This window comes from Enoplosus armatus, chromosome 18 (assembly GCF_043641665.1).
Source record: "Enoplosus armatus isolate fEnoArm2 chromosome 18, fEnoArm2.hap1, whole genome shotgun sequence".
In the NCBI taxonomy this organism is placed as follows: domain Eukaryota; kingdom Metazoa; phylum Chordata; class Actinopteri; order Centrarchiformes; family Enoplosidae; genus Enoplosus; species Enoplosus armatus.
Window position 1 is genome coordinate 12,077,133 of NC_092197.1, and position 14,130 is coordinate 12,091,262.

General features: G+C 41.0%; 1 protein-coding gene across 1 annotated transcript in view; it reads left to right on the forward strand.

Annotated features, from left to right (window-relative positions):
- The window catches only part of LOC139301076 (rab GTPase-activating protein 1), a 60,953-nt gene that overhangs the window by 34,639 nt on the left and 12,184 nt on the right, over positions 1-14,130 (forward strand). The window contains exons 14-22 of the mRNA XM_070924357.1: positions 3,372-3,485; positions 5,361-5,435; positions 5,932-6,057; positions 6,331-6,474; positions 7,311-7,352; positions 7,759-7,887; positions 11,388-11,480; positions 12,677-12,787; positions 13,117-13,221. Coding sequence (XP_070780458.1) covers positions 3,372-3,485; positions 5,361-5,435; positions 5,932-6,057; positions 6,331-6,474; positions 7,311-7,352; positions 7,759-7,887; positions 11,388-11,480; positions 12,677-12,787; positions 13,117-13,221 — 939 coding nt within the window. The remainder of the gene's footprint in view (positions 1-3,371; positions 3,486-5,360; positions 5,436-5,931; positions 6,058-6,330; positions 6,475-7,310; positions 7,353-7,758; positions 7,888-11,387; positions 11,481-12,676; positions 12,788-13,116; positions 13,222-14,130) is intronic.

Below are 14,130 nucleotides of genomic sequence, written 5' to 3' on the forward strand. Positions count from 1 at the left end.
GACTGTCTCATTATCCACTGATGGTATGAGAGCAGGGTCCTGGCACCAGGCTCCAAAGAACCCAACAACGGATTCCTGCCTACGAAGTTAAATGAATGCCCCTTTTTACCCAACATACAGTCCCAACTTTAGAGCCACTTCACCTCCAAAATCAGTATGAAGGTATCTTTAAACGTGTATTTGATTTGTCATGTAATGGCCAGGGTGTTTTAGAGTAGCATTACTTATTTAGAGGCTGTTTGGTCCAAATACACTGATCATCAATAATGAAATGAGGGGTGATTAATCTTTGCTAGTTTCGACTCTAGTCTGGAGTAGTTACTGATCTGTGTGTGTGTGGTCATTTTTACTGTGTCATCACAGCGGAGGATATCCCAGAGAAGTACACTACTCACAAAAAGTTAGGGATATTCGGCTTTTGGATGAAATTTCAGAATGCACCTAAAATGCACTATAACCTTTACAGGTGAACTTAATTTGACCTTCTCTAAACTTTTGAATGTACATGTCCAACTGTCCAGTGTTTCAGTACTTATTGCATAACATGCTGTTCTCTAACAAGGTGATTAACCGCAAAAATCACAACAAGTGTCTGATCCATGAATCGACCACTAAATGTTCTGGTTCAATGACAATTTGTATTTAAACAGTCCTCTTCGTCATGCTGTTCACATTTTGACATCATGAGACCAAGACGACACCTAACAATCGATCAACAGTGACTGGCCATTGCGAGGCTTCAAACGGGATGTTCTCAGAGGGAAGTTGCCACTGAGCTTAGAGTTTTCACAGAGTGTCATCAGCAGGTTGCAACAGAGACAGAGAGAGACTGGTAGAGTCACAGAAAGGCATAGAAGTGGACGTCCTTTGGCCACATCCCATGCTGATGACCGCTTCATTGTGAACAGTGCCCTGCGGAACCAGATGGTGAATGCCACTCAACTCCAGGCACGTTTAAGTGAGGTGAGAGGCACCCGAGTGTCACGTCAGACCATTCGAAACCGCTTACATCAGCATGGTCTGCGTGCTAGACGAGCTGCAAGGGTACCTGACCACACCACCAGGGACAGGCATCATCGTCTTGCATGGGCCAGGGAGCATTTGCGCTGGATGAGGAACCAGTGGGCCTCAGTGCTGTTCTCTGATGAAAGTCGATTCACATTGAGCAGAAATGATGGCCGCCAACGCTGTTGGACACATCAAGGAGAACGCTATGCATCAGCCACTGTTGTCACCAGACGAGCCTTTGGAGTTGGTGGTGTTACAGTCTGGGCATGTGTGTCTAGTCAACACAGAACTGCCCTACACCTTGTGAATGGTACTGTGACAAGCCGATACTACCTGAATAACATCATTAATCCAGTCATTGTGCCTCTGCATGAGCAACACAGGCCTGATTTCATCTTCATGGACGACAATGCCCCAGCTCATCGAGGTCGCATCATCAGGGAACGGCTGCTGGAGGCTGGGGTCCCTCAAATGGAGTGGCCTGCACTTTCTCCAGACCTGAATCCCATAGAAAACCAATGGGATCAGCTGAGTCGTCGTGTAGAGGGTCGTAACCCCGCACCCCAGAACCTCAATGACCTGAGGGCAGCCCTTCAAGAAGAGTGGAATGCCATGCCTCAGCAGACAATAAGTCGACTCGTGAACAGCATAAGATGTCGTTGTCAAGCTGTAATTGATGCTCAAGAACACATGACAAGTTATTGAGACATTGACATTTTTTGTTGTGGTATACCCACCACTGTTGTTAGCTTTTGTTTCAATAAATTGTTTGAGATGAAGAAATTACCATTGCATGCTTCTACTTAAATGGCCTACTTTCATGATATAATATCACTGTAGCATGAAGTTTTTACATTTTCCATAAATTTCACCCGAAAGTCAAATATCCCTAACTTTTTGTGAGTAGTGTATGTTGCCCCAGGCAGTTGGGGTTGTGGTCACGCCTCTACACTTGTGTCAGTGTGTCCTGACCTTGAACAATCTCCTCTGACCATTTGTCCTCATATTTATTTTTCTAGCCATGCTAGCGGCTTAGCTCTGTGGATGGCAAGGTACTCAATGGATTATTATGTAATTTGGTACAAGCATTCATGTCTTGTTCAGGATGAATTGTAATCTTTTTGATGATCACTCTGACTTTTTTCTATGAGGTCAACATATTAATTTGGTTAATGCCCAAATACCTGCCAAACTAATGACATTCCCATCAGCCTCAGCTGTGCTTTGTGTTTAGTGCTAATAAGCGAACTAAATTACAACGTTAGCATTTAGCTCAAAGCATCGCTAATGCCTAAGTAGAGTAATTTCTCAAAGCTGCTAGCATGGTTGTAGACTCTTAGTCTTGTTCCTTTTCCTGCCTGTGCAACATTCAGCCCAAATGAGATCACATCAATTTTTACAGAAGAAAAGAGTTCACACAAACACAGAAAAACAACACCCTTGATCCCTCGAGTTATGGTGCAGATAGCTCTTTTCCTGTTCAGAAACTTTTTTTATTCTGGTGCATACATTTTTATTCACACCTCCAAATGTCTCCTGCTCTCTGTCCTTGTCATCCATCTATCCCTCTCTGAGACAAAAGGTCCTTAGAGTTGATTTACTCTGTTCCAGTTCAGATCTGTGATGGTAGACTGTGTGACGATGAAAGCTAAACACCCTCAGTCTGGTGTTATACAGCCCAGTGTTTCAGTCTCTTCAGTTATTTTTCTATCAAATGACCTCCTTTTTGGTATCACCCTGAAGTAGGGCAATACATCAGAGATTTTCTTAGTACAGATTTATTTGTAATGTGTTTAGGCAATTATACTACTATAACTACTGTTAGTAGCAGAATTGTCAGTATGTTTTTTGTTTCATAGAAAACTTGATAAATAACAGGAATCTCTCTGTGTTTGCGTTACATGTTGTATTTGGTCAGTTTTCCTTTAACGTTATTTTTTACAGTTTGTCAGAACTGCGTAATTATTGTTAGGAACTATTGTGAGCATTATTTATCTAAGCTTTAGCAACATAAGAATTACTTGTCATGTTGTAATAACTAGATTAAAATTACACCTGACATGGACAGAGACAAATGGAGAGTCAGGGCGAGGTGTGCAGTCTGTCCTGTAGAAGAGAACACTCTGTGCCACCAGTCATTCATCCTGCCTCATACTGTAAATCTAAGCAGTGTGTGATGGACACCACATACTGAGGAACACTGACCACTGCTGGGCCTCTTAGGAATATTTTCCCAGGTGTTGTCTAATAAAGCTTCCTGCAGATTCTTAAGTGACTGATCTCCCTCTCTGTGACACACCAGCTTTGCTTCTTTTCACCCACCTTGACCTTTTTGTCCCCCCCCCTTTTGTTCTCGTTGTCAGGAGTCCCCTCAGGACAGTGCCATCACCAGGGACATTAACAGGACATTTCCAGCTCATGACTACTTCAAAGACACTGGAGGAGACGGACAAGACTCCCTCTACAAGATCTGCAAGGTGAGGACACACACGCAAGAGGATGTTTAGGTTAAAGTCAACACAGGACATTATGGAGCCAGTCAAAAAAAAAAATGAAAATGCAAATCAGTGTAGTGCACAAAGCTTTATTAACAGCTACAGCTGACTGTATGTCTCACACACACTGCACTCTGTTCCACATGGTCTGCCTTAAGAATTTAACTTAAATGTAAAACCCATATATTTATATCCATCTTTACCTAAACGTATCATCTGTTTTGCAACCTTTATAGGGAAGTATTTTGTTGAATTTATATCAACACAATACACAAATGCAGCTCAAAATACATCTGTAAAATATTTGTAAACATTAAAACACATTACCTATAAAAAAAACAAATTTGATGGTGAAACACTGATCAGTTATTACCAGACAACTATCAAAAAATACTGTATTTGGAAAACTGTAATTGGAGATATTTTATCTTTGGGTCTTATCTTTTGGTTGCCGTGGTGCTGATTGACTGAAATGATATTAATCTGCATGTGAAATAGGATCCCTATAATACAGTGTAATTACTGTGTAAATGACTTGCTTTACAGTAGGTCTGATGATAAAGTTTGTAGAGCAGTAGTGAGAGTTGTCAGAGCTCATTAATTAACTCAGCAGCCAGTCTGTTTCTGGGTGGTTCAGTGAGTTCAAAACAGTCACTGCATGTCTAGAAAAGCAACCTAAGTTTCTAATCGAACACACACACAAACACACACACACACACACTAGACTCTACTATAATCAGTCCTCCTGCACAGCTGACTCTCACACACCGGCATGCACACACACATATACTCCAACTTGGCAACTTGTCACAAAATACTTATTGATCATGAAGTGCCAGTGCTTTATTTCTCATGAGAATGAACACGTGTGTATACAGTTGAGACATACACACATAGCTCCACATGAGTGGTCTGCCCACAGTTATTTTTTTCATTCATTATGTATAACTCAGGTGAGGGCATCCATCTCTTCCCAGACAGGCACCTCCTCAGGTGTGTGTGAATAATTCAGTGGGCGCTCCCTTTCCTCTGTGTGTGGATTGATCCACACTTTGTCTGTTTGACTTGAACTCATTATTTGTGTTTGTAGCTCAGTAGGCCACTACAGCCCTTTTCTAAACTCTCTCCCTCCCCTCATATTTACTCCATTTGCTATACAACAACATCTCTCTCCCTCTCTCTTCGTCCCCTCCTTCCTCCTTGTCTTTTTAACAGTCTCTACTCATTTTTCTCCAGGTTCTTCCCTCATCTATGTCTTCCTTCACTGCTATTCTAATACCAGTAATGGGGCACTTCATAATAAAGTCAAGTGTGTTTGACATACAGCGCAAAACTTTCTAAAAAGGGAATAAAAATTACTAGATATTTCTCTCAACAGCTTGTGAGACTTAATTCCAGTGCTCTGTAGTCTGCTGTGGGTTCAAAAGCTAAATATTCATACACATTTTATTTGACTGATATGATGGTGGGTGGACAGTAGTAGTCTTTATTTTTGTGTGTGTAATTTCTCAACTTCTCTTTTGTCCTAGATATATAACATATATAACATATTTTGGTCTTTTTGTTCAAATTACCCACAACTTTTCTCATCTCTCTTTCACATTACATTTCATCAACTGATTCTGTGTTGAAATATAACATGTAACATAAATAATGTTTAATGTAGTTTCAAAAATATTGGTTTAAATCAGCTACAGGCGTCAGTTGCAAGGCGACGGCAGCATTTGGACTAACACATATCATACAATAATTGGACAAGCACCACCCCTGAGTTATCATTATTTCATTTCCCTCATCAATTATTGAATTCCCTGTGAAACGTCTTTACTAACCATGTGCCTCTGTCCTCTCCTTCAGGCTTACTCTGTTTACGATGAGGAGATTGGCTACTGCCAGGGGCAATCCTTCTTGGCTGCTGTGCTGCTGCTGCACGTGAGTTCACATATCAGCAGGGTCCTGCAAAAATCCTAGCTTTTCAAACAATTTCAAGAGCTGAGGGGGACTGTTTTGTTTTCATTTGACATGGGTATCTTTTTTGACATTCTGCAATGCTGGAGGATTGGCCTGCCTTATTGTGAATGTCTTGGAGTCCTGTCTGCGGTATATTCAGAGTAGGATGTGCGTGATGTTACTGTTACTGCACAAAAACACTTTGGGAAAGATTTCAGATGCAAGGTGGCATCTGTGGGATACTGACATGTTATTTCTATAAATAATGCATAATACGTTTGTGTTCATCTGTCATCTGAGACTGACTTGCCTTTAAGCACCCCATGCAGTCCAAGGACATGTCAACACTGCCATCTTGTGGACAAACTATGCTGTGAAGTAAAATGTTTGTCATATTAGCCTCATCTGAAACCTGTATCATCAGGGTATGATTTGGCATGGGGTACTAAAGACTAAATCTTTTGGTCGTCTTCTTCAGATGCCAGAGGAGCAAGCTTTCAGTGTGCTGGTCAAGATCATGTTTGATTACGGGCTCAGGGACCTTTTCAAGCAGAACTTTGAAGATCTGCATTGCAAGTTCTTCCAACTGGAGAGACTCATGCAGGTACGTGGAGCAGTGGGCTTCACTGTTGTACAGTGCAGTTGGCGTATATATTGACTAGCACTACTTTTTGTTCTCTTTATGACCTTGTTAACCCTGTTCTAGATCGATATGTCCTCCTCGTCTTTTTCCCCCAAATACTTTCTTCATTACATCATTTACTTCTCTCCTCTATATTTCCCTCCCCATCATTCCTTCTACTTGTCTACCTTCTCGTCCTCCTGTCTCTTTATACATTTTCTCCTTCTCCCCTCGCTTCTTTTCTGTCTTAAACAGGAATATATACCAGACCTGTACAACCATTTCCTGAATGTGGGTCTGGAGGCTCATATGTATGCCTCTCAGTGGTTCCTCACCCTCTTCACGGCCAAGTTCCCTCTTTACATGGTCTTCCATATCATTGACCTGCTGCTGTGTGAGGTTGGTAATAAACTTTACGGGCTCCAATTCACACATACTTTTGAACAAATGTACATTTTGTTGTGTAACAGGTTTAATTTTCAGTTGCAGCCAATTAAATTCATTTATTTTTGCTATTTATGTACACACAGTATCACATACTGACAAAGAGAAACCTATTTTTAGACATGCAAATGATGAAGAAATGAAACTGAAATACAGACTACCTATGTGATGAGTCTCTAGAGGTTGACTCACTGATTAGTTAATGTGGCAAATTCAAGTTTGGAGTGAGAATTATTAAGTTTGAAATAAAAGAAGTGTCTAAGAGCTGTCTGTTAGGCCAAAGTCAGTAAAAAATGCATCCAGTTGAAGGACTCAGAGAGCATGGGGCGAATAATTTCTGGTCTAATGAGACAAAAATATTTTTTCTTTGCCCTGAATGTCAACCTCTACATGAAAACATCTAGTGTCCCATTCATCACCTCAATAATACCATTGCTATGGTGATGCATGACACCATGCTGCTGTAATGATGCATCACAGCAGCAGGGACTGGGAGACAGTCCAAATGACGGACAGACCCAAATACAGAGAGAAAAACCTGCTTCAAATCACACACACCTCAGACTGAGGTGAAGATTGACCTTTCAGCATGGTGGTCGCAGCCAAGACAACCCGAGTGTCTCTGGATGTCTTTAAGTTAGCCAGCCAAATCCTGAGCCTCTGTGGAGAGATGTTAATTTAAGTTTGTAGTTTTTCAAATTCCTTCCCATGAAGTCTTATAGCATTGCAAGGAAGAGTAGGAGACACTGTGCAAATTCACCATGAATCTGAAAGTCTGTCTTTATTTTCAGGGCATCAGTGTGATCTTCAATGTAGCCTTGGCACTTCTGAAGGTAAGGTTGCCCACTCAAATATGAACACACACATGCAAACACACACACACAACGTGCGATAATCACAGCTCTGATTAGAAAGAAACACGCAGCAAGTGCCAAAACAAAATCAAACCATGGAAAGATTTTAAACGGCTGCACATGTGAGCTGGTGCAGACACATGCGTAGTGTCACCACACAGTTCTGTCCTGAAAACAGTGCACATTTATTGAAGTTCTTTTATTTCATGCTTACTCTTATACCTAAGCTGGTTTCTCACAAACCTGTTATTTATTGTTTGTCGCAATCCATGAGGATCATGCAGCGTCACTTTGCAAAAGAAGAAATGTCTGCCCAACAGGCTCATCTAGCTCGTGTAAATGTGTGCTTAATGTTCTTGTGTGTTCCCATCTTTATTTTCCTCAGACATCAAAAGACGATCTGATCCAAACAGACTTCGAGGGGGCACTCAAATTTTTTCGTGTTCCGGTTCCTAAGAGGTACCGTTCTGAGGAAAATGCAAAGAAACTGATGGAGCTGGCCTGTAGCATGAAGGTGAGTTCAGAGTAAAATAAAAAATAAAATAGAGTTTCAGTTCACTGTTAACATGCAGTAGCTATGCCTGTTCAGCCCTGCATCGCCCATACAAACATCTGGAACTTAAGGTTCAGCTCTGTTTTCATTTCAAAGTGTTGTTGGTGACCTAATTTTCATTGTGAGAAAAAATAGAAATGTATGTATGTGAGTGTGTAAGTCATGCGGTAACCCAGTCAGTATGTCTGCCAATCAGATCATCAAGTTAAAATGGATTGAATGAATGGATAAAATGACTTTGTAGTCCAGCAGTGCTACTTAAACACCACTAGGGGCCACTTGTGAACTTGAAATCAAGCTGAACAGATGCAATGAACACACACACACACACACACACACACACACACACACACACACACCTCTCTTTCTGTCTCTTAAACACACACACACACTCACACCTGTGTCCTGACCTGTTTTGAACAACCTGGCCTAGTTTAGAGGGCCTGACTTTGAAGATAACTTTGGGCGGAGATATTTATTAGTACAAACTCTGAAAAGGAGCGAGCACAGAGAGAGATTTGAGCTTTTTGGCTCTCTCTGTTAGATGGTTGGACAGCACAGAGAGAGTGACACACAATGACTAGAAATATCTAGTGGAACTAAGTCAGAGGCAAATGTACTTGCTGTGCGGTCTTGAAGATGTTTCAGTACTCATCTTAAAGGCATCAGTCGTGAACATTAATCATGAGTTTGGCCTGATGTGGTCTCTCAGATGGGAGGCAAAACCACTATAAAAGCACATTCTTTCTCAAGCAAAGCTTGTGTTTCAAGGGGTTCTTTGTATCCTTTTGGATAAAAAGACCTTCACGCAGTCACATAGAAGCATATCCCATCATTTACTGCATACATTACTGCTTTAAGAAGTTATTTCCAGCACATTATTTTGCAAGAGAAAATTCCAAGAAGTCATTCGGCAAAACTGACCTCAGTGCGTACTGCAGCGCTGGAGCTGGAAATTAAATCTAAATCGAGATAGGCTAATCTGAAGCTTGGATGTCGCTATAGGGAGATTAACTGACCAGATTACTGGTGCCCTCATTGACTGATGATACTGTCTTCTGATTGGACTGGAGATCTTTCTGGGTTGCCAGGTGCTCTAACTTTATTGCCCATTTTAGCTCAGATTTGCCAGGTATATCGTCAGTGTCTGAGGTCTCATAGTGCTGCTTTAAACATGAGTTTTACATTTGAATGACCTACCTGAGGATGTATCCATGTACATTTTGAAGCTAAAAAAAAGCACAAAATGAAGGAAAGGTATATTTGTTAAATTGATCTTTTATTTATATACCAGAGGTTAAGGTCAGACATCCTGGTCCTTTACCCTATGAACTATCGACTCCTTCCTCCCCTGCTTCATCACCCTCATGGTGGAAGCACAAAAGCATAAAAGCAGACTCAGGATTACATTGTCCCAAGAAGGTTGTTGTTAGTGTAAGGAATCAGTAAGATGGCGTATTTATATTTTAACTACAGTAATAGTAGAGCTACTGAGTGTCTGTGTGAGTTCTAGTAGATGGCATCAAGAGAAAAACTCTTTAAACTACTTTGCTTAGTAATTGTGGTCAAAGGTCATTATAATTTGAATGTCTTTTAAGTGAATATGTGACCAACAAAGTCATAAACCACAGTCAGGTCACACAATTTATTCAGGAGACAATCTCGGGGTCAAACTGGGGTCATTTATGTTGTCTTGATGTGTAGTTGTTACACCTACTTTCTCTTCTTGCCTGCCAACCTTTTGACTTCTAAAGCTAATATATGCAAATTGCCCCGGGAATTTAAATGGAAAGCATGAACGCATGCAGTTTATTGATTTGTTTTGTTTACCTGTGTGTTTTAGTTTCCATCTCTTCATCTCTACCTCACAGCTTTCTACTTTCTATCAAGTACATATGAACATGTATGCAGTGATATTTGTATTAGATTAGCAGCTACATACAGTTACAGCTTTCTGTGTTAAACTTTGCAAGATTTTCAGACTTTTTGTGATTTGGAAACAGAGCAGTTTCAGGAGAGCGGAGAATGATCAGCAAACCACCTGAGAGAGAGCAGGTGGTTTCAAAATAAACCTCCTCTAGTTGCTAGTGTACTACAGGAAAACAATACTGATGGTACTGCACAGGTAATCTGCTAATTTATTATTAATCCGAGACTTGTAAAATGAGAAATATTTTATGTCTATAAATTATGGCTGTGCTTGAGACAGCCGTGGTTGCTCTGTGCTCCTAATTGCTTCTCCAAGCAGCAACTTCTGGAAACCCAGCTGTCTGTCAAGAAAGCAGGAGAAAAAGAACGAGAAAGGAGATGGATGAGGCAACTCCTGCCCTGAATGACCTCTTGTACTTTTTCCTCCTGTTGTCAGTCCCCCATTTACAGAGCAGAACGTGCAACCAAATACACTCACAGAGCACACACACACACACACACACACACACACACACATACCCACACACACACACACACACACACACGCAGAGACACACTTAGAGCAGGACAGCATATGGGCCATGGTGTCCCAGTTCTGCCAGCATCATTAGGTGGTGAGAGCTGGGAGCATTTGGAGCATCTGATATATTGTAGTTTTATACTGAACCCGAGATTGTAACACACACATGCAGGCATGCACGCAAAGACAATGGGTGCATTCATGCTGGAGCCGTAACTAGATGCATTAAAATCCACAGAATGGACAAGCAAGTCTTAGTTTGTACACAGTGTTGGTTCTCTCTTTCATGCTGAAAATCAGGCACATAGTGTTCATTGTGTGGTCGCTGTCTGTGTTAAAAAGCCCAGTGTAAGGCAGCAGCTGGGTAGTGAAAGGCCTGTTGATGAGGTAAATTTAGTGTGTATGTGCGAACTGCAACTGTAGGCATGAATATGACTGTAAGTGTGTGTGTGTGTGTGTGTGTGTGTGTGTGTGTGTGTGTGTGTGTGTGTGTGTGTGTGTGTGTGTTTAAATGGGATACTGTTTCGGGTGATCAGAGCTACCACTAAACCTGAACTACTGAATTTTGTGTTCATCACTTCTACAACAAGGCGATAAATAGTGTGAAGGGCTTTACCTGCCCAGAGAAACAGGTTCCTTCAGTAGTAACACAACACAAAAACTACAGTTACACAAAGTAATCCGTCTAGTTTCAAAATGCAGAAATGAACAGTAGAAAATTGGGGCTGTAATCTCTACATATGTTCCATTCGTCATTCAAATGCTGGACTGGACTAAAGAACGCAACAGTCCAGCAAAGATTACAAATCTTGTGTCCGTGTTTACAAAAGATGGGGAGGACTCTTCTCTGGCAGCCATCTTTAGTGCACGAGCCAAAGACTATTGTGCTAGTTTATATTTATGTTTTTCATCGTGTGTATATTTGCAATCGTTGGTGTAATTCTTCATGTGTGCGATACGGTTGATGAGTACCAAACATTCTTGTTTTTTTTCTGCTCTCGCTGCCCAACAGATCAGCCAGAAAAAGCTGAAGAAATTCGAGAAGGAGTACCACACCATCAGGGAGCAGCAGGAGCAGCAGGAGGCCCCCATCGAGAGATATGAGGTAGACATGAGCACACGATATGCACATGTACACAGTAAGCATAAAAAAATTGAATGGATTCTCTGTGAAATTAACATAAACTTGATATTGAATGATATATTTATATAGCCTATAATTGAACTGTTATAGTATCCAAAGTATTACAACTCTACAACTCTTTGGTGTAGATTGTGTTAATACTACATTACTACTACAGTGTTAAAACAACCACCATGTTCTGACAGAACAGAATAATACTGTAGACCTTGACAGTCCTTGTTCGAGAAAGAAAAACTACATAGCATCAAAAAAGCCATTAATTGTACCTGCCATAAGTCACTTCAAGGGTAACGGGTTGGCTCTATATAGCACAAGATCATCAATTACAGCGACTGAACGCATGCTTTGTTTGCTTCTAACAAGCAAATACCATTTTTTGTATGTCAGAAGAGGTATCTTGAGATTTGTATTTTTGCTTTTCGAGAGGATTTTCAGCCGCAAATTGATAAAGTTGACTGTAGCCAGATATTGACTATCATTTTAAGAGGCTAAAACGTATTTCATGATATCGCACCTGCAATTCTGCACCTAGAGCATTATAAGTAATTTGTTTTGATATAAAACACAGACTTATTTTCCCAAAATGAAAAGTGAGCAGGGATATTTCAATGATAACCATTAATTGCAATAACTTGCTCATAAGGTACGATGCATGACAGCTGGGTAAACTTAACAAAACGCCATCTTAACTAAGAAAATGTTGCACTATTTTTGTAATCTTTCTTTGGAAGTAGGAACTCTCAAGATTTCGTAATTTCGTAACTTTACCAACTCTTCTGGTCGTCATCTCTGGGAAGATATTTTACACACAGTCTGTTGCTGTTAATGATGCACAAAGTTAAACATTACATTCTCACTTGATCACAGTTGACTTTTACACTCACACTATTGCTCTCTGGATATTGTTGTGTTACTCTAGAAACTACTGATCCAGGAACAGACGCTCACACATTCATTCGCAACTCTTCATGATTAACTAATTTTCCCTGCTCTGCTATCTCTTCATTTTGCTTCCTCTTTCATGTTTCCTCACTTCTCTCTGTTCATATGCTCTTCTGTTTTGCTGTCCCACTCTTTTTTTTCTTTGTCTTTATCTTTCTGGCTCTGGTGACAATTTGTCTCTCCTGCTCTCTTCTTCTCTCTCTGCCTCTGTCCAGCGGGAGAACCGTCGTCTGCAGGAGGCTAACATGCGCTTGGAGCAGGAGAACGACGACCTGGCACATGAACTAGTCAGCAGCAAGATAGCCCTGCGCAAAGACCTCGACAACGTAAGCCAAAGAGAAACGAGATATGTGTGTAAATTATGGGTGTGTGTGTGTGTGTGTGTGTGTGTGTGTGTGTGTGTGTGTGTGTACAGATGTTCGTGAAAATGTGAGTCATCACTTCACTACATGTGGCAACAATTGTGCAAGAAAAAAACATGGAGTGAGAGTGAAAACACAAGTGTGTTTGTGCAACAAAAACACATGTAGCAAAACCTTTATTTACACTGCCTCAAAATGTAATTTGTGCGTGTGTGTGTAAGGGAAAGTAGGGCAAGTCTAACTTTCAATGACCTCATCAACGTGGGTTATTTTGTCGTGTGTTTGTGTGTCAGGCTGAGGAGAAGGCAGATGCCCTGAATAAAGAGCTGCTGCTGACCAAACAGAAACTGGTGGACTCTGAGGACGAGAAGAGACGACTGGAGGAAGAGTCTGCACAGGTTAGAGCCAATGACAAGTGTCTGGATTGAAACTGAGCTTGTGTGGACGAAAAGCTTTTTCCTGAGCGCAGCTGATATCTAAAACCTCAGTATTTCTGTCAATCCCATGTGGCATACAGGTTACAGATAGGAGGGAAGGGTCAGCACTATTGCAACACAAATTCTCAGGTGAAGGAATTATCAGAATTACAGTGAAAGGACGCTGTTTAAATCTCCTGTCCTGGGGTCAAGGAGGGGACGAGCAGGAAGTGTGCAATATTAATGTGACAGGCTGAGCAGTCCATCTTCTGGATAGAGCCAAGAGTCTGATAGGTTTTTATTCAAAGGTGTGTTAATTAGCATAAAAACCTGCAGACTCATGGCATGTTGGCTTGTCTTTTAGTTTATTGTACTGTTTTTTAAAAAGCAAGTAAGCAATTCATGTATTTCTGAGGTGGCAGTACTGAACATACCACAACTGAGGTAGTGAAGCTGGATTTATACTTTTACTTTAAGGGGTTAAACCGTACCTACGCCGTACCTACACTCTACCTACACCGGCTATGTGTGTAGGCTCTGAGGTTATGCGTAGGCCACACTGTAGCTGATGTGTGCGTCATAAAAAATCTATACGTCAGGGCTACAGTGGCAACAGACGTACCATGTGAGGACTGCAAAAAAAACTGTGATTGGTCGGCATGGGCTGTTTGTGTTTTCTTCTACAAGTTTTTGATGCTGGTGGAGATTGTTACAAGTGATGACAACATTAAGGAAGTTGAAGAAAGATTCTCCTGTTCAGTAACACGCATCTAGCAAAGCCATCACACTGAAGACCTTCTGTTACCCTCAATTCTGTATGAATGAATGAGCTAACATAAACGCAGCAATTGCACTGTGGTAGATGTGAAATGAAAGAATGTAAACACACTT